Source organism: Podarcis cretensis, assembly GCF_951804945.1.
Source record: "Podarcis cretensis genome assembly, chromosome: 2".
Classification (NCBI taxonomy): Eukaryota; Metazoa; Chordata; class Lepidosauria; order Squamata; family Lacertidae; genus Podarcis; species Podarcis cretensis.
In genome coordinates this window covers 85,355,152-85,381,650 of record NC_137171.1, presented here as the reverse complement: position 1 = coordinate 85,381,650, position 26,499 = coordinate 85,355,152, and the positions used below count along the sequence as shown (strand labels likewise).

The 26,499-nt window shown below is 45.8% G+C and overlaps 1 protein-coding gene across 5 annotated transcripts in view; it reads right to left on the bottom strand.

Annotated features, from left to right (window-relative positions):
* The window catches only part of COL7A1 (collagen type VII alpha 1 chain), a 120,561-nt gene that overhangs the window by 59,644 nt on the left and 34,418 nt on the right, over window positions 1-26,499 (bottom strand). For 4 of the 5 annotated variants that reach the window (XM_079966985.1, XM_079966988.1, XM_079966986.1 and 1 more), the window contains 26 exons: window positions 26,152-26,271; window positions 25,376-25,522; window positions 24,227-24,363; window positions 23,369-23,495; window positions 22,555-22,698; window positions 21,887-22,059; window positions 20,884-20,919; window positions 19,248-19,274; window positions 19,086-19,130; window positions 18,713-18,805; window positions 18,040-18,111; window positions 16,514-16,549; window positions 16,380-16,433; window positions 14,523-14,597; window positions 14,094-14,207; window positions 13,301-13,327; window positions 12,012-12,065; window positions 11,331-11,393; window positions 10,690-10,749; window positions 10,423-10,458; window positions 10,076-10,120; window positions 3,144-3,179; window positions 2,431-2,475; window positions 2,165-2,200; window positions 1,371-1,406; window positions 783-815 (listed from right to left, as the gene is read on the bottom strand). In XM_079966985.1, coding sequence (XP_079823111.1) covers window positions 783-815; window positions 1,371-1,406; window positions 2,165-2,200; window positions 2,431-2,475; window positions 3,144-3,179; window positions 10,076-10,120; window positions 10,423-10,458; window positions 10,690-10,749; window positions 11,331-11,393; window positions 12,012-12,065; window positions 13,301-13,327; window positions 14,094-14,207; window positions 14,523-14,597; window positions 16,380-16,433; window positions 16,514-16,549; window positions 18,040-18,111; window positions 18,713-18,805; window positions 19,086-19,130; window positions 19,248-19,274; window positions 20,884-20,919; window positions 21,887-22,059; window positions 22,555-22,698; window positions 23,369-23,495; window positions 24,227-24,363; window positions 25,376-25,522; window positions 26,152-26,271 — 1,871 coding nt within the window. The remainder of the gene's footprint in view (window positions 1-782; window positions 816-1,370; window positions 1,407-2,164; window positions 2,201-2,430; window positions 2,476-3,143; window positions 3,180-10,075; window positions 10,121-10,422; window positions 10,459-10,689; window positions 10,750-11,330; window positions 11,394-12,011; window positions 12,066-13,300; window positions 13,328-14,093; window positions 14,208-14,522; window positions 14,598-16,379; window positions 16,434-16,513; window positions 16,550-18,039; window positions 18,112-18,712; window positions 18,806-19,085; window positions 19,131-19,247; window positions 19,275-20,883; window positions 20,920-21,886; window positions 22,060-22,554; window positions 22,699-23,368; window positions 23,496-24,226; window positions 24,364-25,375; window positions 25,523-26,151; window positions 26,272-26,499) is intronic. The other variant, XM_079966987.1, reaches the window with a different exon arrangement.

Genomic DNA, 26,499 nt, shown 5'->3' with positions numbered 1-26,499 from the left:
AATGTCCAAATCAGTCCCAATCAGTTCTCCTTTACGATCTCTTCTGTTAGTTTCCTTAAGCCGATAGCAAGTGTAATAATCCTGTGTGGATTTCCCGTTCCTCCCCTAAGTCCAGATGGTTTCCAGCTTCATCTTGAAACATTGCTTTGGATTGAAAGTTTCTCGTATTTTATTGTTGTCTTGTTATCAGAGATCTCTTCTGTCAGCAGTATTTACTCCCCTTTTTCCTTGGTGTATGTGCAATTAATCACGTCCAAATTTGTTAAAGATCATTGCAACCAGCGGCGCGAATCGGGGACGGCGTCGAGGAGTGCCGAAAATCCCACAGGAGGGCTTTGTGCCTAGTGCCCCCACCCCCACAAATTCGGGGGTGGTATAGGGCACAGCAGGCAAGGGCCGTCCCCCCCATAATCCTGGGGGGGTTAAGGAGGCTAATTACTCCCATCATAGCCTCCAAATTACCTCGTGTGGGTCGGAGAGATGTTATTGTCAGCCATCTTCCGATGCGCCACCTAGTGGCCCCAGCTTCAGTAATTAATAGTGGCAATCTCTTGCTTCCCATACTATTAATGGAGATGAGCACTGCTGTTTTGTAAGACGCTACCCAAATTGAGGGATGAAGCCACCAGAAAAAAGAAGAGTGTGCCACAACAGTGGGCTTGAAATAATTAATTTACAGTGGTTTTCTCCAAGAGAATATATAGTAAACAGGGTTGTTTCTAAGCTACACTGCCTACTCTGCAAGTCCCTACTGAGAGGCAGATATGTTTCCATTCTGTTACCTTGTCTCCTTTGATTCCTGACTGACTGGAAGCCTAGAAGAGACAAACAAGGGAAGAACCTGCTGAGTATAATTTTAACATTATCAACCCATGGAAAGGGACTTCTTACCCACTGGTTGCAAGCTGTGCGCAAAGCAGGAAGGTAGGCCCACTTCAGCGTGAGGAGGTGATGAAGCTTTCCATCTGCCCATTAGCTGTGCAAGATGGTGAAGGTGTGCAGGTGGCATAAAAAGCCTCCCGTCTGTTTTCCATCCATGCAACAACCAAGGTGCCTCTGTGGGGTGCTATATGCACGTTCTCACACATGGCACACAACTGAATTGCTAGTTACCCAGTTTGCTTACAGTATGTCTGAGTAGCTAATGTGAAGGTGGAAATACCTCAAGGAGAGGGGATGAGAGATTATATATTGGCCACTATTTCCAGCCCAGGAATAAAACCACCAGCAGGGCGGGGGTTGGGGGGGTTAGGGAAGAAAGCTAGGATGCGTTTGGAAAGGTTTTCACCAAACAGTTATCCTCTTCCCACACAAAAATATGCGGTAGTCATTCATGTGCAACTATGTGGGTTCAACAAAGGGGCACTTACTGGTTTCCCGGGTAGTCCAGGTTCCCCTGGGTCTCCCTGTGGAAGGAAGTGACACAGGAAGAAGGTTCAGAAAGTATAGCAAAAATAGCAACACACTCTTAGAAGGGTTTCACTCAGACTAGGGACTTCAATGGCACCAGACCAAGAGATGCAACTTCAATACCCCGCTTGTCTCACACTAGTGGGGGCCAGCACCCCAGGAGCCAATTATTTATGAACCATGAAAGATATTATGAGGTGGCTGAAAGAGCAGAATTTAACCAATATATGCAATTAGTAGCACTGGAAACAGCTCAGTTCTCACTCCTCAGTGAACTTGTCAAGCTTTTTTTGACTAGGAGAACCAACCAGGCATTCTGAATTCTGAATGCTGTGGGCCAGGCCTGCACAATTTGTGGCTCGTGTCCAGCTGTCTCCCAGGGGCTTGATGAGCCTCAGTTTCCCCGCTTGCCTAGAACTACAAAAGCAAGGGGGTCGCAATGAATCTGGTAAGCCATGTGGTTACATTTCTATCCAGCCTCCGAAAGGAGGCGAGCCCAGGAATTAAAATCCTCAGGGTAGGCCTCTGTGGGTAATTTGGCTGCCCTCAGAGGTCTGTGGGACAGTGACCAGGCTCTGGAATTCCCAACCTCGGGGGGGGGGGGGTGCGCGTAGCCCCAACTTTAGGGATATTCAGAAGATATGCAAAGGCTTTTTACCCAGAATTTTGGAAACGTTTGATTACTGTTCAACATATGTTAATTATTTCACTTGTTGTATTGTTTTAGTTGTTCATTATTTTAAAGAGTCCTTACCCTTTCTCCTCGAAGGCCAGGCGGCCCTTGTAAGCCCTGTTCCAAAAAATCAAAGGGAAACATATTCATCACAAATACGGCAACACCCATGGATCTCACCCTGGCAATACCAGTTACGCTTGCAGCAGTACTAACTACATTCTGGAGTAGCCAGATGGGCATATGCAGAGCGGTAGAATCACCCGGTGTTCCTGTCTAAATGCTGGTTCCCGTCTAGATTCTCCAGCAGGGTCAGCTACTGAGCCTAAGGAGAGACCCATACTTACATCTCTGCCAGATGGACCTGGGCGACCTGCAGGTCCTTGCTCTCCCTGGAACAAGGGAAAATAGGGAAGTTAGTAGGGAAGTTGTTAGCAGATGGCTTAAATGATCCAGGTCCTGGATCTTTTCTGCTGGGCTCCAGATTTCTTGCTTCTTCCCCACTTTTTTTAAGCTCTTTTTTTTTTTTATAAATCCCTTTATTTAGAGGACAGCTAGGCTTTGATCAGTGGCCTACATTTGTGTGTGCGCATATAAATTAGCATAGACACATTTTATGCAGATTTGTGGAATGGCCACATGTCCCGAGTGATTTGAAGTACCTAGCAATTTCCCTGCAATGGAGTCTGGACAACACTCAGATTCACCACTGAGGTATAAGAACAGAACAGTTCTTCAACAGCAGCTCCTTTTTGCAAGTCCCCTTTCCCTAATGGTCAGGGTGATGTACACAGGTTTCAGCATAGGTTTCTCCCCAGTTTATCACCAGAATGTGCTTGAGAAGCAGGTCAAGCTGAGGAACACTGACTAAGAACTTAAGGAAAAGGGGTTGAGCCAGGTTTCCCTGGTCTAGGCCAAACAGTTTATCCACTAATTATTTTTGATGCATTAATTATTATGAATGATCTATACCACACCAACTCTCCCAGAGAAGGAAGTCCTTTGAGCTTATAATCTAGTGAGCCCCCAGGTACAGCAGGACTACTCTTGAATGAAGTACCTTCTCTCCTTCAGGGCCAGGTAATCCACGGTCTCCCTACAAGGGAAAAGGAAACGAGAAAATTAGTACATGTCTGGCAGATTAAGGAGTCATAGAGTGTCTTCTTGAGAGGAGCCAATGTCTACTCTTTTTTGTGTGGATCTGCTTCCATTAGAACAAGGATACAGAATGCAGGTTGCTTCCATTCAGAGGTGAGCAACCATCACTATGCCTGCATTACTCCTTCTGGGGAATCCTCAACCCAGATCCAAGCTCTTCCAGGTAGGGAAGGGATCCGAGGACAGAATCCTAAGGCAAATACTGGCAGCTCCTCGTATACACAGGCATCTCACACAACACCTTACAATGTTACCTGCATGCCACCACCATACGCAAAGCCTGTTTGGAACAAAGTGGTACTGTTGTTGTTTTTTATATATATATATTTATTAAAATTTTTAAACATAAATGCAGAAATAAAAAACAATGAAACATATATCATAACATATTTTCTTAGCTTCATTGGACTCCCTCACGTCTCCCGCTCCCACTTGCATCATTGTCAATTCTTACCCGCAATTTATCATCTTGTTTACATTCTTATATCCCATTCATTTAAAATATAATCTAATAATCCTCCCAAAGGTTTATGTTTTTTCCTCAATCTCACTTGTCATCCTAATTCCATCTAGTTTAGTGGTGCTCAATTATTTATGATCTAGCATCCTTCTTAACATTCAACCAAATTACAATGCTTTTTAAAATAAATCTTAAATTTCTTCCAGTCTTCTTCAACCTTCTCTTCTCCCAGGTCTCGGATTCTGCCGGTCATCTCGGCTAGTTCCATATAGTCTATCAGCTGCATCTGCCACTCTTCCAGTGTGGGTAGATCTTGGGTTTTCCAGTGCTTAGCGATAAGTATCCTTGCTGCTGTTGTTGCATACATAAAAAATGTTCGGTCCTTCCTTAACACCTTCTGGCCGACAATACCCAAAAGGAAAGCCTCTGGTTTCTTAGTGAAGGTATACTTAAATACCTTTTTCAGCTCATTATATATCATTTCCCAGAAAGCCTTCACTCTAGGGCAAGTCCACCAGAGGTGAAAGAATGTTCCTTCATTTTCTTTACATTTCCAACATTTATTATCAGACAAATGGTATATTTTGGCAAGTTTAACTGGGGTCATGTACCATCTATATATCATTTTCATTACATTTTCCTTCAAAGCATTACATGCAGTGAAGTTCAACCCAATGGTCCACAACCTTTCCCAGTCCTCAAACATAACGTTGTGCCCAATGTCCTGTGCCCACTTTATCATAGCCGATTTAACCATTTCATCTTGTGTATTCCATTTTAACAGCAAGTTATACATTCTTGAAAGTACCTTAGTCTTAGGCTCTAACAGTTCTGTTTCCAACTTCGATTTCTCCACCTGGAACCCTAGCTTTTTGTCATTTTTAAAAACTTCTTTAATCTGAGCGTAGTGTAGCCAGTCTCGCACTTTATCCTTCATTTTCTCCAAACTCTGCAATTTCCAATTGTCTCCATCTTTTTCTAGTATTTCCCAATATTTTGGCCATTTGGCCTCCATATTGGGTCTTTTTCGGGCCTTAGCTTCCAGCGGTGAAAGCCACCATGGAGTTTTATTTTCCAATAAGTCTTTATATTTTGTCCAGACATTAAACACTGCTTTTCTGACAATATGATTCTTAAAGGCCTTATTGATCTTAACCTTGTCATACCATAAGTATGCATGCCAACCAAAAGCATTGTTAAAACCTTCCAGATCCAGAACGTCAGTGTCCTCGAGAAGTAGCCAGTCTTTTAGCCAGCAGAAAGCTGCGGCCTCATAGTACAACTTTAGGTCTGGCAGGGCAAAGCCCCCTCTTTCTTTCGCATCAGTTAATATCTTAAACTTAATTCTGGGCTTTTTGCCCTGCCAGACAAACTTAGAGATGTCTCTCTGCCACTTCCGGAAGCACTCCGTCTTGTCCACAATCTGTAGTGTTTGAAACAAAAACAACATTTTTGGCAATACATTCATCTTAATAGCAGCAATTCGGCCTAACAAAGAAAGTTTCAACTTTGTCCAACTGTCTAAGTCTCTTTTAATTTCAGACCAACATTTTTCATAGTTATCCTTAAAAAGACTCAGATTTTTTGCTGTTATGTTTACCCCTAGGTACTTTACTTTTTTAACCACAGTTAGTTCTGTCTCTCTCTGAAACCGTTCTGACTCTGTATCTGTCAAATTTTTTCCCAGCACCTTAGTTTTCTGTTTGTTTAATTTGAATCCCGCCACCCGACCAAAGTCTTGAATCAATTGTAACACTCTTTTCGTACTAGATTCTGGCTCCTGCAGGGTCAAAACTAGGTCATCTGCAAAAGCTTTAAGTTTGTATTGTTTCGCTCCGACCTGGATTCCTTCCACCAACCTCTGATCATGTTCAAGAGCACCTCCAGAACCGAAATAAATAGCAGAGGGGAAATGGGGCAGCCTTGTCGTGTTCCTTTTTCAATTTTAAACTCTTCTGTAACCACATTGTTAACTATCAATTTAGCTTTTTGTTCTGAATATATTGCATCAATCCCATTCTCAAAACCCCGTCCCACTCCCATTTCTTTTAAATTTCCCTTCATAAATTTCCAAGAGATATTGTCAAAGGCCTTCTCCGCATCTATAAAAATTAACACTGCTTTTGTATTTATGTCTGTTTGCAAAAGTTCCAAAATGTCAATGATATTCCTTGTGTTAGCAAACAAGTGTCTACCTGGGAGAAAGCCTGCCTGGTCTTTATGAATTACTTCATTTAATACTTTTTTGAGTCTACTTACCAAAACGTCTGCAAATATTTTGTAATCCACATTTAAAAGGGAGATGGGACGATAGTTCTTAAGTTGTGTCTTTTCAGCTTCCGATTTTGGTATCAATGTGATAAAAGCTTCTTTCCACGATTCCGGCGCCTTCTTCCCCTCCATAATTTCATTGCTGACCTCCATCAGTGGTTGTATCAGATAGTCTTTTAATGTCTTGGAGTACTTGGAGGTCAGCCCATCTGGCCCTGGGGATTTGCCCAATTGCATGTTCTGAATGGCTTGTTCAATCTCTTGTCGTGTTATTTTGCAATTCAGGATTGATCTATTTTCTTGTGACAATTTTGTTAGTCCATTTTTTCCCAAAAATTGTTTAATCTCAACCTCATCTTGCGGCCCTTGAGTATATAATCTTTTGAAATATCTCTGGAAGCACTTTCTGATCTCCACAGGGTTCTGAATATTTCTTCCTTCAATTTCTAAATTTGTAACTGTATTTAGTTTTTGTCTCCTCTTCAACTGCCAAGCTAGCAGTTTCCCACATTTATTTGCCGATTCAAAAGTTTTTTGTTTCATTAATTTAATCTTCCACTCTATTTCCTGGTTTATCAATTTAGAATATTGTGCTTGATGAAGTTTGATTTCTCTCAGGGTCGGCTGTGACTTCGGATTTGATCTTAACTTCTTCTCCAATTCTTTGATTTTCTCCAATATCTTGTCTTTCCTCTCATTTTGTCTCCTTTTCTTTACAGCATTCTGTTGTATCAAGAACCCCCTCATTACAGCCTTACTTGCGTCCCAGATAGTTCTTTTTTCCACCGTAGTGTTCATGTTTATCTCAAAATAGTCCTTCAAGGCTTTTTGGGCCTTCTCAACAATCTCCTGATCTCTAAACAAATTGTCATTCATCTTCCATCTAAAGGAGCCGGTTGGTAGTAGTGTCATGTCCATCTTCGTTGCATTATGGTCGGAGCAGGTCTTTGGGCAGATTTCTACCTTTCTGACCTTGGGTGCCAGACCTCTAGTTATCCATATTTGGTTGATTCTTGTCCAAGTCAGCTGGGCTTCAGAGAAAAATGTTCCCTCTCTTCCCAAGGGGTTCTTCGTTCTTCAAATGTCAATTAAGTCCATATTGTCTGTCATTTCAAAAAAAGTCTTTGGTAGTCTGCCGTCCTTTGTAACATTTTGGCTTTGTGACTTATCCATGTTAGTTGATACGACCCCGTTCATATCTCCCATCATAATGATGTTGTCATAGTCCAGATAATCCAGCATTGTCTCATGCAACTTCTTGTAAAATTCCGATTTCCCTTCATTTGGTGCATAAATTCCTAACAACAAAATCTTCTCTCCTTGATGTTGTATCTCAATTGCTAAAATTCTTCCATGTTCATCTTTAAATAAGAATTTGGGTGACAGGCTCTCTTTTGCATATATCACCACGCCTCTCTTCTTTACTCTGTCCGAAGATATAAATTCCTGGCCAAGTCTTTTGTTTATTAACACTTTTCTGTGGAGCCTAGTCACATGTGTTTCTTGTAGGCAAATGATATCCAATTGTTCCTTTTTTAATATATGAAAAATTTTCCTCCTTTTTTCCGGGATGTTACAGCCATTTATATTCCAACTCAAGAGTTGCAGAGACATCCTGAATTAATCTGATTATTTTCCTGGGGGTGGTGTCTTGTTCACTGGATCTTCAGGTTCCGAGGGTGCAGGTACCGCTGGTGCTCCAGGCCCAAAGGGTAATTCAATTCCCTTTTGAAGGTCCTCTCCGTATGCAGTCAAAAATTTATCTCTGTCTTCCAATGTTCTGATTTTAACCTTCTTCCCTCTAAAAGTGAAAGATACTCCTTGGGGAAATTCCCACCTGAAGATAATTGAGTTGCTCCTCAACAATTTGACCAGTTCAAGATAGTCAGATCTAAGATCCAACAGTTGTTTAGGGATGTCCTTGTAAATTTCAATTCTTCTGTCCGAAATGTCCAGTGACTTTCCGTAGTGTAGGCCCAAAATCTTATCCCTTTCCTCCTTTGATCTCAATGTTATCAAACAGTCTCTGGGCTTCTCTTTCTTTGCAAGTCTTCCAAGCCTGAAGGCTGATACGATTTTAAAGTCCTTTTCCTCTAAATTCCAAAACTTGGAAAACTCTTTAGTCAGGAACTCAGCTAAGTTGCCTTCTTCCGCTTCTGGTATCAACCTTATCCTAAGGTTGCTCTCCCGGTTCCGCAGTTCTATCATGGAGAGGTAGGTCTGGTGTTCACCTACTTGTTTGCTGAGTGGTCTTACCTCTTGTTCCAAATTTCCCAGTCTTTGGCTAGTATCCTCAGCCAATTTCCGATTTTCTGCCGTGGCCTCCGTCAGTTCTCCAATTGCTTGTACGTTCTGTGATACTTGTCCAGTTAATCTATTTAAACATTCTTTGTTTTGATCAATTTTAGCTGTTTGCTCATCAGCTTTCTTATCCAGAGATTCTACTCTCTTGTCCAAAGAGTCCAGTTTTTCGTAGATTTTCTCTAAAATAGAAGCAGTTGCTCCTGAGGCCATATCTTCCAGTTGTAATTGCTCAGTTTCTCCCTCCCCTGCTTGTGGCCGAGAAGCAGCTTCTTCTTCTGAAGGCAGAGTAGGTACAGATGATCTGCGTGCCTGAGAGGCTGCGGTTAAAGTTGTTAAAGTTGTTTGTCTAGTTTTTGGTCCCTTTTTTCTTGCGCCACTCATTCCAGAGTTATCTAAAAGTCAAGGTCAAGCTGAGTTGTTCCCATGAGAAAACAACAGCCCAGATGGTAACAGTCAAACAGGAGGCCAGGAAAGGAAAGTAAAATAATGTCACTACTGTAAATCCCGAATCCTCTAGGGGGAGCTTAAAATGTCTTTAGGGAAAAGATCAATTCTGGTAAAATTGCTAAAATCAAGTTTAAAGTCCAGGAACCTTCAATAGCAGGTTTTAAGCAGAGTTAGTATTAACAACCACATTGTTTCAAACAGTGCAAACTGGTATTTCAAATGATGCTTCAAAGTAGCAAGTCCAAACTCCCTCAGAATGTTGCAATTTTTAATTCAAAGTAACCAAATCTGCAGACTGACAGCTCAGTCACTCAGGCAGCTCCAGAACCTGGGTTTCTTACTCAAATTATATTTCCGATAGAAGAAAGGTATCATGATGCAAGTAAAGAGCATAAAATCAAATGCTTAAAGTCCTTATTTTGCTTACAAGAAAGTTCAGCGGTTGCTCAGATCGATTAGGTTAAAAATTCTTTATTTGCCTCCACTCCTCCAGCTCTTTGCTTTGAAGTTCAGTGACAGCGGAAGACGGACTTCCTGTTTTACGTCGCTCCGCTTTCAGCCAAATTCAATAATTTTTAGTCTCAAATTTTGTAAAGTCCTCTTTACTCACGGATTGTTGCTTTTCCAAATCAGAAGTTTCAGGAAAAGAGGTCAGCGCTCACCGGCAGCAGCAGCGCGGCTTCACTCCGTAGCTTGTGAAACGACCCACAGCGCCGCTACCCCCTCCCCGCTCCGGAGCCCCTTACGGGGTTCCTTCAACGTTTCAGGGGTTGCTTCTGGCGCCCGCCGGGTCCCGAGACCACAGGCTTTTGCTGCCTGTGGGTTTCCGACGTGGGTCTCCGCTTCGCCATAGCGGACGACCCGTTTCCCACGGAGCTTCCTCTTCACAGAAGGAAGAGGACCGCCATTGCCGTTCGCGCCGCCTCCGGAAGTCAAATCCAAAGTGGTACTGTTGACTCAGCTGATTCACACAGGTGTGTTCACCTCTCGATGCCTACAGCATCAAAGCAGGAGATGCACGTGTGAAAACAGCATCCCAAATCATACACCACAGACAGGGCTTTCATATCCCTCTGTTTGAAAGGAGGCAGTTGACACGTTAAAGCGTCAAGGGCTATGTATAAAGCGATGCGACACCAAGTAATGGACACACATTTGCGAATCAGCTTTTGACTGATATGTGGCCAATTCATTACACATGAATGCAGGTCACTTGATGTCTCATCATGTAATATGCAGCAGCTGCCCAAACCAAGTTACTGGTTATCTTCCATCTCTGCAAAGAAATCTTGGCTCAACAAGATTCTGCCTCCACCTGTACAATATGGTCACCTTTCCCAATCAGAGCTCACCTTCTCTGCTGGTGGTCCAATCTCACCAGGCTGCCCTCGGTCTCCCTGTCACAAAAATAGTGGGCGTGTTAGCAGCATTTAAGGGTGCAAGTTTTTCAACAAAGGATAAGGGTGCAAGTGTGGATGAAGGGGCCCATTGCAAAGCAACCAAGGAGTTTCTAACCTCTATCATTGTTGAGGGGGGTTGAATTAAGAGTTTCCTGTGAAGGAAAAGCAACCCTGCATACCAGAGAACTAGGCTGGGCCTACTGTAGCGTATTCTCTGAATGGGTGACAGCAAATGGAGTCAATGAGAGACACGCTGTGGCCCTAATTCTAGGACACTTCAATGCTTTGAAAGTACCTACCTTGCTTCCCTGTTCACCTGGAGGTCCTCTAGGGCCCTAAAGACAAAGCAAGAGCATTTTACTTGGTAAGTGAGGAATCTGCTACGTGACTCACGTTATCCCTCAAGGAAACTTGTGCCTATTTCCCCAGACATCGTGGACACTGTTGGAACTATTCAATCTTTTGCTGAGGCTTTTCCTCTTGAGAACGAAACTAATAATCTAGTTTTCATAGACTCTAAATCCCATCAGGGCATAGCAGGAATTTCTTTTCTCTCAAAAACTCACTCGATCTCCTGGGTCTCCAGGCCGTCCAGGTGGTCCAGGAAAACCTTCTTCTCCATCCCCCTTTGGACACAGAGCAAATAAGTTATTACCCGTAAGAAACAAAAGTCCTATCCCTGCCTTTGGGTCGCATGTGATGAAGGGTGGGGCTAGAAATATTTTAAATAAACACCCATGAAATTCAAGTAGGCTACAGGGAACTGAGGGATTAAAAGCAAGAAGTGTATCTGCATCGCAAACTAATTCGAATCTGCACAACTCTTGCATTAACTGTCTCGGACGCATCTGTGCAGAAGCAGAGGAAAAGCAGGTTTCTGCTTTGGCAGTGCACTGAGAAATGGTAGAGGAACACTAAATTATGTTTGGCCACCTCATGAGAAGAGAAGACTCCCTGGAGAAGACCCTGATGTTGGGAAAGATGGAGGGCACAAGGAGAAGGGGGCGACAGAGGACGAGATGGTTGGATAGTGTTTTCGAGGTTACCAGCATGAGTCTGACCAAGCTGTGGGGGGCAGTGGAGGACAGGAGTGCCTGGCGTTCTCTGGTCCATGGGGTCACGAAGAGTCGGACACGACTAAACGACTAAACAACAACAACTAGCTGCTTGCCCTCAAAGTCCATGGGCAGATAGATGGTCGTTTTACCTTGTCTCCTTTCTGTCCTGCGAGCCCAGGAGGTCCTCTTGGCCCAGGATCTCCTGGCAGACCCTAGAGCACAAAAGGCAACACAAAAGATCTTATGTCCTTTGCAGTTCATATACTGGTCATATACGGTTGTTGTGCAGGGGATTCAGATGCCTTCCCTTGAAGAAGAGCTGCAGGTATATCACATTTTCCCAGCAATCAAAACTCAACATTTCCCCCCCAATATGTCACTATGCATTTGAATCCTGTAATCATTGACAATTTTAAACTTCCCTCAGCAATAACTGTCCAATGCTCCTGGACAATGTTAGCCTCCCTCCCTCCCTCTCTTTCTTTTTTCTTTTCTTTTTCCTCCTACGAGGAGGCTACATTTTAATATTTCAATGTTTCAATATTTTAATGTTGTATTTTAATTTTGTTTTTAAATTGTAATCATTCAACTTGTTTTTATTATTGCTTGTAAGCCGCTCTGAGCCCGGCCTTGGCTGGGGAGGGCGGGGTATAAATAAAATTATTATTATTATTATTATTATTATTATTATTATTATTAACTTCTCACAGCCCCATTCTAGTATTCCTCAAGCAATGCTCACATCCACATCTTTAAACACTGCATTTGCCCATATGCTCTAATCCTCTCTGTGGTCCCCTATCCAAAATAATGGCAAAGGAGATACTCACTGGGAGGCCTGGTTCTCCTCTGACCACACCCCCATCTCCTGATCCAGGAGGGCCCTAGAAAGACAACCAAAGTGAGGCTCTGGACAGCTACAACACTGCAATCACAATTTCGGCACAGCATAACATTACATAGGGAACAGAAGACACATTGTGCAACCAGTTACAAGCACGGTCTTCTCAGCACAATACAGCTAACTTGAAGATTGACCCATCCATAATCCTGGAACAGGAAGGTTGTTCTGTATAAAACATAGGTATAGCTTATTTCATACGGTTGTGATGTTCAAAGAAGAGCAGTTCAAATTGTAAATAGATGCAAGCAACAGTTAATGAGGTAGTGTCCAGATGTACAGTATATAATTTAAGCAGGAAGCCCATCTGAGAACGGCAGTAACCCCAGTTTAGTAAGATGTACAATTTTCTCTTAAGCATAGATGTAAGAGAATTTTCCCATTTAATTTCATTTCTGAATTCATTTTGTGCAGTGAAAGCTTTGCAGTCTGAAATCGGTGTCTGAGCTTTACTAAACCTTTCCTAACAGAACAAACAGACTGTTTTCGAAGTAGATGTATGCGCAAATCTGTGTTTCTTCTACAGCTCCTAGTACAACTGAAAGGAAGTGAACGTAAACAGGTAAGAAACAATGATGGAGAACAAAACACTATGAGATTGGCCAAATGTAGAAATTGCACTAATTCCCAGGTCAAGAAGAGAACAAAACTATCAGCATACGTAACTGAAACAAGACATTGGCAGACCACTAATACACTAATACACAGAGCCATTAGTCAGAAGGCAACGAATATGTTTATAGGTATGCATATGAGAATGTTGGGGTGCTCTAGTCAGAAGACCCAAAAAATATCTGAGTCAATGGGGGGTGGGGGTGGGAGAGAAACTGAGCTTACCTTGAAGCAGGGGGAGGGGAATATACAAACCATGAGATAATCAGACAAAATGTGATAAACAAGAAGAGCTGAACACGTATAGAATAAATGGAGGGCTGGAGGAGACAGGACCATCCATGGTCTACAAATAAACTTGATGATACAGCTCCTTTAATTAAGGCTAAATAATTGTGCAAAAGAAAAGAAAAAAGAAAAAAAATGCTATGGGTACCAGTATGCCAATATAGGATGTCTCTGCACAAGGGCAGGGAAAAGAAGACCTTAAGCTCTCTCCCAGCTCTCCCATTCAATAGTTCTGCAATCACAAAAAAAAAAACCCCAGGATCAAATGTGCCACAACAGCAAGGGCAAAGCAGCCAGGGGAAAAGAAGGATCACTTACTCGCTCACCTCGGTCGCCCTTCTCTCCCTGTAAGAAAAATTGCCCACACGTAAGCCAAAGTTTTATGCTCAGTATCTCCAAGCGCCCCATGTATTCATCCAAATGCAGAGTGCATCACGCAAAAGCCATTTACAGGGTCCAGACGCAACAATATGCACATTACAGGAAAGACACAACCAAGAGGAAAGCTGGGAAACTCTGGGGGCCCATGTCTGGTAAGAAGAAACCGCAGTGACAGGTATATGCCTGAGAAACCCTGGGGTATTCAGTGAGAGCACACTTTCAGGGTTAAGGATGATCCACAAAAATCACACCGTTGGGGAGATGTGGTCCAAGAACTTTAGCTATGTCACAGCAGGCTGATTGGATGCATCTCTGTTTGCTGTTCTACTGGTGCTTCCCCAAAAATATTTTTGCCGCTTGGGTTGCTTATGCTGCTGCTGGCCAGTCCTGCATACTTGAAGAGTGATATGAGGATTGTGAATACTGACAGAACAGGGAGGGGATTTGTGTGAGGCTGATATATGTGCCAGGGTATACATATATCACTAGAAAGAGGAAGATGAAAGACAAATGGCAAGAGCGGTTGCATAGAGTGAAGCTTGTTTGCTGTAAATTCGTGGGTTTGAGCACATGTGTGTGCAGGTCTCTCTCTCTCCCTGTGTACACAGATTCACATGGGGCTGCAACACCTGCCTACATACCTAGCAAAAGGGGCAACGTTTATGTGCATGGACTGCATAAGGTGAAGTGGCTGAAACAATACAGCCATCAGCAAGAAGGGAGAGCATACCTTGACAAACTCGCCGGCAGGTCCCACAGGCCCCGGAGGTCCCACAGGCCCCGGAGGTCCAGGATCACCAAATTGTCCCCTGGACCCAGGAATTCCAGGAAGTCCAGGGCTACCCTTTAGGAAGAAAGAACGAAGTTAACAAACACAGGACCATTCCCACCAGCTGGTACCTATTTAGCCCACTGTGGAGGCAATTGGCTGCAATCTTCTGCACACCTGCATGGAGGTAAAGCTCACCGAACATGGAGGATTGCACCGCACATTTCACAGAAAGAACAGCAGTGCTGAACAGCTGCAGGATGCTTCAAGAGATGGGGGCTTGATGTACAAAGGGGGTCAGGTTCTCATGCAGTACAACTATCCCTCCCTCCCCTTCGTGGTCCCCCCCCCCCCATTCAACCACTTTCTTCCCTGTAAGATGCTACGTACCGGTTCACCAGGCTCCCCCTTCCGGCCAGGAAGCCCACCTCCTCCTGCTCCGTTTACAACCTCTCCAGGCTTCCCCTGCCCAAGACAAAAGGCCAAAGGTCACATCAAAAGAGTACAGTTCAGGGATGAAGCAGGAGGCTGCCTCAGTTTCTCTTGGGAGGAAATACAGCCAGTTATTCTACAGCTATGTTAAAATGCGGTGTGTGACAGCAAAAGCAGCGTAACGCCCACCAGCAGCAACTAAAAAACATCATGAGCCAGTTTTCAGGGTCACCTAAACTTTTCCACATGCTGGACTGTTAAGCAAAACAAAACAAAAGCAGAAAGTTTAGGGGAAAGAAATGCCTGCAAGTTTTAAATAGTTTTAACAAGAACTGGAAATGTTTTGCAACCAGGTGTCCTCAAATGCGTTGAACTATATATAAGCTACGCTGGCTGCAGCCAATGGGCTAGACTGTGCCTCGGGCCCAGAATCAAAGGGTGGCTGCTGGATCGGTGGCAGAGTCCGTATCTGCTAATGCATGGTGGGGAATTTGAGCCACGCTCTTGCCTGCACCTTCTGGTTCAGGTTACGTAGTGTGAGCCACCCGACATTCAAAATTTCCCTTGAGATGCTAGGGTAGAAGATTTTAAACAGCAGGCAGCTTGGATCCACCTGTCGCAGATTATAGCCATGCAGGTGACTGCTTCCCTCCTCACTGTTGCTTGTCACCAGCAAGCCCAATGGTGGGATTCCACTGATGACGGGGGACGGGGGGACGGGACATGCTGCACAACACTGCTGGGGAGCCCCTCAAACATGAAGCTAGCCATGCCTGCTGCAAGGTAAGCTGTGGTGAAGGAGCAAAGCCCCCATCCCCTTTGATAATATAAAAAAATTGGATCTGTCCCTAGGACTTACCAAACATATGGGTCCTTTGTAAGGCAAAGAGCAGAAGTAAAGTATATTTATTACTAGCAAAGCTGGAGGCTGAATTTAGACTGCGCACGGTGAAACATGAAGGGTGCACAGATTTCTAGAGTCATCGACTGAGAAGAGGAGGCACTTTAAAGCCTACAAGCAATCTGGACCTCAGCTCACAGGTGCTCTCTGGTGTCGCTATAAGGAAGCAGAATCTGGGAAGGGCAGCCCTGATAAATTATAACAGAACATGTTGCAGTCGAAGAATCAGTCCCAGGACTCCCAGACATGAGGTCCCGGTCCTGGTGCTGTTGAACCTTGACTACCTGTGTCCAGCTGAATGTGGGTTACAACAGATGCTGGTCCAATATGCCCCTGCTCCAGAGAAGTGGGGAGGGTGTGTGTGAAGAGGGGTGTGTGTGTGTGTGATAGTTATACCACCCAAATGCCAAATTTCAGAAGAGATAAGAAAGTGAGGGCTTTGTGTTATTCCCACCCCTCGCCTCACCATTTCTCCCAATCAGGTATCCTTCTCCATTCTATTCTAATTATTTATTAATTTAATTTTCTATCCCACCTTTTTGTTTTCTCCAATGAGCGCAGGATGGCACACGTGGTTCTCCCCTTCCTTATTTAACCCTCACATCAACCCTGCGAGGCAGCTTAGGCTGAGAGGCAAGGACTGGCCCGAGGTCACCCCGTGAGCTTCACTGCCGAGTGGGGATTTGAACCCTGGTCTCCCAGGTCCTAGTCTAACACTCTAAACACTACACCTCACTGGCTGCAGGTAGATTACAGAAACACAGGGTTGGGAAGGAGCAGGCTAGAGCAGTTTCTCCTGTCTAACTCTGGTTCTCACCATCACAGCACCTTTGGCTTGGCAGTGCGTCTTGAAACACTGCCCTGTAGGAATTTAGGAATTAAGACCCCACCTGAGCCTTCTAGGGTTCACTTACCGGCTCACCTTTGCTTCCCTTTGGCCCTATTGGGCCAATCACTCCACGCTCTCCCTGGAAGAAAACGGTAAGGATAAGTAAGAGTCTTTCCAGTCAGTGAGAGGGGATCCATGGGAATCAACCCCTTTACTTACTGGCAGTCCGCGGAGTCCAGGAAGGCCAGGGCCGCCCTGTGGTGGAGAAAATAAATGCAGTAATGGACAGTAATAAAAAGGGTTCCCTCGCCCCAGGGTAGGAATCATAAATTGAGCAAGTGGGATGGGAAGATGACACATGTACAGCCACATAGTGCTGCAATGGGATTTGGATTTGGGCTTAATGGGCCCTTCGGGTGGCTGCCGACTCAGCATTCTTTTAGAGCTGGGTTTTCTGTTAGTGAAGGTTGCCTGAGGCACAAACTGGCTGGAGATTTGTACTTGTAAGTAGTCCTAGCATAAGATCCCTAGGACTGGGATCCTGTTTTTGGTCCTGTTTTTCAGAGTGGCCAACCAGTGGGAAACTCACAAACAGGATTTGACCACAAGAGCACTCTCCCCTTCTGTAGTTTGCAGCAACTGGTATTCAGCAAAATAGCTCAGTTTCATCTTTTTTTACGAGGAAAATAAAGGACCTTAAGGGTGGCCAATATCTGTTTTGGTAGGAGGCCATTTCTTGCTTCCCCCATCTCCTGCCCCCTTCCTTGGCTGGGGGTGATGTCATCAAGCTATGTGTGGGTGTGAATGGATTAAAGAGCTGTTCAACAGGGGAACGGACTCCCTCGGGACGTGGTGATCTCTCCTTCCTTAGAGGTTGTAAGCAGAGGTTGGATCTGCCATGAATGATTTAGATGAGGTTTCAGCATTGGAGAGGGTTGGACTTGATGACCCTTGGGTCCCTTCCAGCTCCACAATTTTATTATTCTAAGATCAGGGATGGGGAAGATTTTAGCCCTCCCAGATGTTGTTGGACTCCATCATCCAGTTAGGAATAATAGGAACTGCAGTCCAGCAACATCTGGAATGTCATAGGTTCCTCGCTTATGGTATAAATGGACAGCACAGGCTGGGGCAGATTGAATTTCCAGGTAGCTAAGTTGGAGCTCTGGGTGATTAGTGGGTATCTGTTGGGAGCACTAAGCTGTGAACTCCCACCTATGTTCAACCTGCGTTTCTGTAAATAAAAGCAGTGCTTTTTTTCTTTAAAAAAATTGTTTAGGGGTACTCTCATTTTCCTACTCATATTGAAATACTGCCCCTCAATGAGGCCAAACTTAGAGGCACAAAATGTTTAGGGGTATGCATACCTCTGCGTCCCCCCAGAAAAAAGCACTGAATAAAAGCAAATATTACAAAATGCCACTAAGTCCCAAAGTGACTACATTCCAAAGGAAGCCAAACTCAGGCTAAGTACTGGAATCCCTGAAGCCTCTCATAGTTCAGATAACCAGGTGAGCACATTTGCAACTAGTCAGGTCAGGCTAACCTAAGTCATGGCAATACTACAAACTTAGTGCAAGGAGAAGATAGCTCTCTTTGCTCAAGGGGGACCCATCATTTCTAAGTTCAAACTGGTGGATAAATAAATGTCTCAGTACAGCAAGGCATCATGGGAAATGGAAATGCCCCAGTGTGCAAGGACAGATGCCAAGATGTTAAAAAGAAAAAAGAAAAATGCTGCTTACTGGTTGGCCAGAAGAACCAGGGTCACCAGGGCGGCCAGGATTCCCTGGCAATCCATCAGCTCCCGGGAATCCCTGGAAGAAAACAGAGCGATTAAGAACATGCCATTGTGAAAATGCCTTTTACGCTTAAGAATAGAAGCACGTGCATGAGAACATACACACAGGCATTCCCAGATGGATAAGTCATCTGGGCATCTGCTTGTTAGGGTTTCAGTCTTAATTATATTACTCAGAAGTAAATCCCACTTATTCCAGTAGGAAGCATGTCGAGGATTTTAGTCCTAGAAGACTAGAAATGAAAGGGATCACAGATCATCTAATTTGTTCTTTACTTGAAAGGAAGGGTCTGTTACTCGCCAGGCCCTCCGTGAGATCCCAATAACAAAAGCAAAAGGACTGCAGAGCAGATAGCTCCAGGTAACGCAAGCAGGCAAGTTATTGCAACAAGCTCCCATAGTCTATTCATCTTGCAGGAAAGGGAGTTCATCAGTAGAGGCACCATAAAGCTAAATTCTCCGATTTAAGATGAACCCAGAGGGATTCTCTGATCTTGAACAGATTGATGAGGAGGAACAAGGAAGGCTTCCTGCCCATGAAAGCTCTATCATTCTAAGTGTTCTGCTCCCTCCTGAGTAAAATATTCAAGACTACATGAGATGCTGGGAGTACCCACCCTGTCTCCTTTCTCACCCCGCCGCTCAGTGACATCACCTGGAGGACCCTGAGGTCCTACTGGGCCTGGAGGACCTGGGATCCCATTGCGCCCCTGAAAAAAAACCAAAGACAAATAATAGGATTTGTTTTATTTATGAACTGCCTGGTTGCTGTTGTGGTTTTTTCCCCAAATGCTTTTGGTGGTGGGAGCTATAACCTGCCTGAAAATACAGGCTGGGATGCTGCCAAGGGGTGTCCCCCCCCCACCTGCCTCGCCCCCAATAGTCTGAAAAGGAAAGGGCTCTAGTCAAACCAACAGCACCCTAACAAAGAAGACGAGCTCTACTCCAAGCCATACAGCCCAGGGACCCACACAAAAGAGCAGACATTACCGGATCTCCAGAAGGCCCAGGAAGTCCCATGCGTCCTTTCCGTCCCTGCAAAAACGATCAAAGAGATTAACTGCTGTTTCCACCCCCAGGGACCAACCCTCTTTAGGCCCTAAAAGGACTTCAGTGTGAGATCACCTTCCTTGGGAAATCTCAGATACTCACAATCTCACCAGGCTCGCCCTTCTCACCCTGCAGGAAAAGAAAAGAGAAGCCCCAGTTTGCATGCAAGAAGAAATGCCTCAAAACATTTCCCTGCTTCTCTCTGGGAAACTTATAAGGAAAAAAACTCTTGGGAAGTGGTCAGATGGTGCTGAGACCTCCAGGTACAGGGTGGTATATAAATTCAATAAATAATAATAGCTTTGGGATTGGTCTACAGGTACAGTGGGAAACAGCGCAGAGCCATTTCCATGCCTGCCAAAGTCCCTCCTATTCACCACCCGTCTTACGTCACCTAGGAAACCGCATGGCATCACTGGTCTGATTCCATCATTGCCGACTCCCTCCATCCTGTCTCTAAGGGGAACTGAACACACTTCCACATGCTGTGCCAGCCTAGCACAGAGCTGGCTAATGCATGGCACTGCAAATACTGCTGGACGACTCTTTTTTCTGTCTTTCTTACCTGCCCTTCACACTAAGGTCCAAGGCCAGGTTACAGCATTGGAACACAACAGAAAAACAAATTAAAACAACTTGCAAACATATAAATAAGATGGGCCCTAAAAATGTGCCCTTCAAGTGTCAAAAGCTGACCACGGGCCACCCTGGCTGGGGCTGATGGAGCTGGAGTACAATAATATCTGGAAGGCCACAGATTCCCCCCAGCCATGGCCTATAAACTGTAGAACCCAGAGGCACAGGAATGACCCCCAATATTTTTGGGGGGCAGGGGTTCGCAGGCAACACCATGCGCATGTGTGACACTGTGCACACGTCACAGGAGACTGAGAGCTCTGGAGGAGCTGACCCCTGGGCCTGTGGTGCGCAGGACCACCTAAAGATTGAGGGGGCCTTGTCCTCTTGAAACAAATATTAAGGGGGCTGAGGCATGCCTGATAGAGTCCCTATCCAAGATGTGAAAGTCTTCTGGTGGTTCTCACCACATCTCTCATTTACTCCAGCTGATACTCCCACCCCCTCAAGCCATGGAAGGGCGCTCTGCCCTGTGTCCCCTGCCATTCCATCCACATATTTGACGCAAGGAGAAGCTCTGATTAGGCCTAGCCTGGCCTGGCCGGCCCAGAGAAGTTCTTCTCACACAGCAAAGCATGCCCTAGAGCCCTTCCCCACACTGCCCAAGCACATGGGTGGTTGTGGACACAGCACCCATTTCTGGCATGTGCAGAACTAGTCCCACAGTTCCCCCTCAGATATTCTATCAGTGTGGGAGTGTGGGTGTGAATCTCCCCCCAGGCTCAGAAGCCCTTTTCTGGTGTCTGAAATACTTGTCTACAGCTTCACCACCAATTCATTTTCTGACCAGGTCTCTATCTGCCAATGCCCAGTTAGGAACATAGGGAGTCAGGCCAGTGGGTCAACCTAGCTCCATGCTGACTACACTAACTGGTTGCAGCTCTCCAGGGTTTGTGATCAGGGTCCCTTTCCCAGCTCTACCTGAAGACCTGGAGACCTTCTGCATGCAGAGCATGTGTTCTACTGTGGAGGTACAGCCCTCACCTCAAAAAAGCCACACCCCTGGTATCCATTTCCTGCTTTTATCTGGCCTGCTACAGGAAAGAGCATCGGCTCCTTGTCCTGGTTTAGTCCTGCTGAACAGGAGCTTCCTGTGACTTACCTTAGGGCACTGCACTGTACAGGGCTCTGGTCTAGGCTGAGGGAGGGAGGAAGTGGGAAAACACAAAGGATAAAAAGACCAGTGTTAGAATAGTTATAATGCTGCTGCCGGTGCATGAAAACATTTTGTGCTGGACATTGGATGAAATTTACCACAGTGCGCATGTAACCAATAGGTACAACCAGTGGCCTGTGATGTCCTGCCAAGATGCAAACATTTTACCATGTAAAATCAGAGGTGAATTTCCTCCACCACTTGGCAGAGTGCTCCAGGGGATGGTCTTTACCAAGTGGTTATTTTTATTATTGATAATGATGGTGGTGATGATGATGTTATTTATACTCCCATTTTTCCCCTGACAGGGATTAAAGGGGGCTTACAGATAAAGTGAGAACAGCTAAAAATTTGGAGGTAATTAAAAAACAATTAAACAATTAATATGTGGTTATATGCATACCGCAAGGCATTTCCACTTAAGACAGGGGTCAGCAAACTTATTCAGCAGGGTGCTGGTCCACTGTCCCTCAGACCTTGTGGGGGGCCGGACTATATTTTTTGGGGGGAGGGAAATGAACGAATTTCTATGCCCCACAAATAACCCAGAGATGCATTTTAAATAAAAGCACACATTTTACTCATGTAAAAACACCAGGCAGGCCCTACAAATAACCCAGAGATGCATTTTAAATAAAAGGACACACTCTACTCATGTAAAAACACGTTGATTCCTGGACCATCCGGATTTAGAAGGTGATTGGGCCAGATCTGGCCCTCAGGCCTTAGTTTGTCTACCCATGACTTAAGACAAGACCCTCGTGTGTGAGAAATCCAGGCCACATACAAACAAGAGGCGCGGCTGCCCTTCTACGCGTCAAGACGTCTTGTGTTGCAATGGTGCTACCTGAACAGGCAGAGCAAACACTCTTCCATTCACCTCCCTCCATTCAGTGGCTTAGCAAACTGCAGGTAATCCCTCTCCTGCATTTTGTGAGTAACGTCTTACCCCTTCAGTGTCGGCTGCCCTGCAGAGGGCGTTGACAAGCCCCTCTTCCGCCTCTGGCAGAGTGCTCAAATCCCTCCTCACATAGAAAACATTGCGCCGGTCCTCATTGGTCACCAGGCGGCGCAGCTGCTCCCGGTCAGCCCCATTCATGCCAACAGCCAGCACCTGGATTCCTGCAAGGTACAGAAAGAGAAAGTAAGCCCATCGAGGGGATCTGTGGGTTGGCCATTCCCTGGGCAGGGCACATTAACAGTTCAGAAGAAGAGACTGGCAGCTTAACTAATTCTTTCCAAGAAAACCTTCAGTCAGGCCTGCAGGGATAGTGTTTTTTCTGGAAAAGTTTTTTTTCTAACTGCAAAGAAAAGGGGAAGCGAAACAATCAAGGGTCTGGAGCAACTTCCTTATGAGGAGAGGTTACAATATCTGGAGCTATCTTATTCAGAAAATAGGTGCCAGTGGTGGGGACACATACAAAAGAGGTACATAAAATTAGGCAAGATGTGGGGGAAGTGAACAGAGATAGGTTTATTCTCCCTCTCTCATAGAACCCAGGCCACACAATGAAGCTGAATGTTGGAAGATTCAGGACAGGCAAAAGATGTAAGGAAAGTTTCCTGTGCTCTTATATTCCCGCCCCCCTCCACACTCTAAGGGCCTGTGTGTCTTACCTGCAGCCTTGAGATCCCTGGCTGGCCCAATGGCATCATCGCTGGATGGACCATCCGCCAGGATCACCAGGGTCCCAGGTACACCAGGTCTGCGCCCTGCAGCCAGGCTCAGCATGTCGCTCTTGGCAAAATTGATGGCAGCTCCTGCAGTGAAGAAAGCAAAGGACCCAAGATACATATACCCACAGAAAGCAAGCATGTGCGGGAGAGTTCATTGTCAAGAGAGATTTACAGGAGTGGAAGTGGCCACCTCTTATTTGGGATCTGGCCCACTATTTTGTTCAGGCTTTACAGCAGTAACTGGCCAACCCCATGGACAGATTTATTATCATCATTATTATTTAGAACATTTATACCCTGCCCTTTAGCTGAAAAGACTCACACAGCGGCTTGCAAAAATCAGTTTTAAGATTGTCCTCGCCCTTAGGGCTTACAAAGACATGGCACACAAGGAAAAAAAGGAATGTGAGGGAGGAGGGAGAAACAAGCTCAAACACATGTGCTTTAAGTTACAGTTTTTAAAGTTACAGTCAACATCAGTGGCAGTTCTGGCTATCTTTCCTTTGATAAAGACCAGTCCCACACTGGAAGTAGCCCCACATTGCTCCAGATCAAATCCCGCAGAAGAGCAGGTGACAATGTTCTGGCCCAGAGGACAGAGCAGCTCCTGACACGCAGCTCTGGATTTCAACAGGAATAAAGCCCTCTCTCTGTGTGTGTGTGTGTGTGTTTTGTCCTTACAGTGATGCCCTCCCCAGTCTCTGAACCGATGAAACTTGCACCAGACGGCTCAGTCCCCCAGCCCTGCACTTACCAATGGCATTGCCACTGGGTTCATCATAGCGCAGCGAGCGGATAAACTGCAGGACTGTTGGCAAGTCACTAGAGCGGTTGAGCCGGAGTAAAGGGAGGCCTCGGTAGCTATAAAGCACGATGCCCACCTGGGGGAGAAAGGGAAAAAACAAAGTCAGAGCAGAGATAGGGAATCTCAAGCCCAGGGTTGGATGTGGCCCTCCAGGCCTCTCCACCTGGCCCTTGGGACTCTCCCCAGGCCACACCCCCTCCTCAGCCTACTTCACATCCTCCTTGAGTATTTTTGCCAGGCTTGAATGTGTGCTTGGACTTGGATATGGCCAAAGGCATGTACTGTATGTGTGTGAGAGAGAGTTTGTGTGGAAACAGGCATACTGCACAAAGCTAAAAATTTACATCTCTTGCTCCACCCTCTTTTGTTTCTGGTCCCACCCACTACCACCAATAAGGCTTAGGCTGAATGGGGTTCCCCACCCTTGAGATAGAGCAAGAGAGTTGTATGGAAGAGGGCACCGCAGCCAAGACAGGAAATGTCTAAGGGAAATGTACTTGATGACCAACTTTAGGGTGCACGAAGGCCAGCAAGGCAGCCACCTGAAACACTGAGTGGCTGGCCACTGGCGCCAGCCGCTTCCCATGCTGCTCCATCCACTTTTGCCTTACAGACACAAATGAGCAAATGAGGTTTCGCACTGAGAGAGGTGAAAGTCACCAGGACCGCAGTGGGAGCCTTGGCACCAGAATGGCTTGCCACACAGCAGAGGCTTGGCATGGGCGTTTTACCAAGTGGCCCAACACCCATAGCACATGCAAACTGAGCCAAAAGGAAGAGCTGCAGCCCTTTTATGTCAGTCATTACCTGGGTGGCACCAGGGCCCAACTGGCCCAGTGCAGATACAGTGTTGGAGAGGATGCTCTGCACGGCCTCTGCGTTGTAGGCATTGTCTCGAGTGGCATGCACGAGAAAAACTACGTCTCTGCGGGCGTCTCGGCAGACTGTAGAGGGGAACGTTTCAAAATGAGTAGGGTTGGTGTCAAAGCAGAGGTCAGGGGACACAAAAATGAAGAGACTTTTCTCCACCCACCCACGTGAGAAGCTGCCCTTGTGCACAGCCAAATGGCCTTTGATTCAGAGCACAGAAGGGATCCAGGTGGCATGTCAAGGCCTGGCAGAAACAGCCCAAGCAAAAATGATCCAACCTAGCTCCACCTGTTTTCCTTGGGAACATAACACATAACAGGGAGTGAGGAGAGAGACCTTGGGCACAACATGAGAACATGAGAAGATCTCTGCTGGATCAGGCCACTGGCCTATCATCGCTTCTCAGCCTTTTGGCTAAGATCAAGTGTAGTATCAGGCCACTGGCCCATCGAGTCCGGCATCCCTGTTCTCACAGTGGCCAACCAGATAATAATAGTAATAGTAATAATAAAAGTAAATAAAATTTTATTTATATCCCGCCCTCCGCAACCGAAGCCGGGCTCAGAGCGTCTAACAACAATAAAAGTAACACAACATTCTAAAATCAATTTGTTTTTAAATCAAATTGAAATCAAATTAATGGCAACCATTGGGCTAGAGTTCTGTGAGGATTACCAAAGGAGGGGGGTCAGGCTGTGCCTTGGCCAAAGGCCTGGTGGAACAGCTCTGTCTGCAGGCCCTATGGAAAGATGTCACGTCCCGCAGGGCCCTAGTCTCTTGTGACAGAGCGTTATACCAGAGCGGGGCCACAGCTGAAAAAGCCCTGGCTCTGGTTGAGGCCAGCCTAACCTCCCTGTGGCCTGGGACCTCCAAAATGTTTTTGTTTGAAGACTGTAAGGTCCTCCTTGGGACATACCAGGAGATGCCTGTGGGAAACCCGCCTCTGACTGTTGAAGCAGAGGCAGAGCCATCATGGCTAATAGCTGTTAATGACAGCAACCTCCCTGGATTTGTCCAATCCTCTTTGAAAGCCCTCCAACATAGGAGAGGTCCTGCATTTCCCTCCCAGGTGAAAGGAAACCTCACCTGTGCGGTCAGTCACAGAAGTCTCAGGGCCTGTGACGCTCCCAAACAGCGGGCGGATGGTGAAGGTGTAGCTCCTGCCCAGGCGGAGGCCAGACACTTGGTGCGATGTGGCAGACCCAGGCAACGTTCTCTGTGCTTCCACTTCATCTGGAAGAAAGCAAGAGCATGAAGGAGGTTAACAAGGCCAATTCCACAAGGGGATGACCCAGTATGGATGCCGTGGCCCCTCCTATGTAACAGATCTCAAGCCTGCAGTGGGTCTTAGTGGCAGAAGGTATGCCATGGGGAGATTCAGCCTGTGCATGACCTCTGGACAAAGGAGAAAAGTGAGGGGTGGGGAGGGTGGGGGAACCAGCTACAACTGCCAAGGAGGGAATTCTCTTCCAGCCATTTTCACGCTTCCTAGGAGCCAGTGTGGGGCAGTACTTAAAAATTATTGGATTATGGATTCCAGTTCAAATCTCAACTCAGCCACGAAGTTCCCTGGGTGGCCTTGATCCAATCCATGTTTCTCAGCCTCAGTCTACCTCACAAGGTGGTTGGGGGGATAAAACGGGGGAGGAGAATTATGCATGCTGCCCTGAGGTCACTGGAGGAAGGCCAAGATATAACAAGATCTGTTCTTGCTAGCTACCTGCAAGATGGCTTTCCTGACCCAGTCTTCAGCTGTGCAAGAGCTGGAGGAGGTGATGGCACTAGGACACACTGCCCGTATTTCCTCTTTCATACCCACCCCTCAACGACCCAGCAGTTTGGTCCTCAACCTCTGCCATTACCTCGTGGAGATTTCCAAGTGAGGAGATAGCCAGTGGCCCCAGGAACAGGAGTCCAGCTCAAAATCGCAGCATCCCTTTGAATCTCTGCCACCCGGAAGTTGGTCACACGACCCATTGCTGCTGGAAAAAGCAGAGGCAGTTGTTTGGGGCCTTCAGACAATCTTTGCCTCCACCAAGAGAAGCAACTGAGCCTCCATAATCATGATCAATTACAGTAGTTACCACACTAGTGAAACATTCTCCCCAGTGCCATTGACTCCTCATGGAAGCGCTTACATCCCTGAGCTTTGCAGAAGTCCTTTGCAGTAGTTATAACTACCATGCACAAGTGAGACTGTTTTCATCACA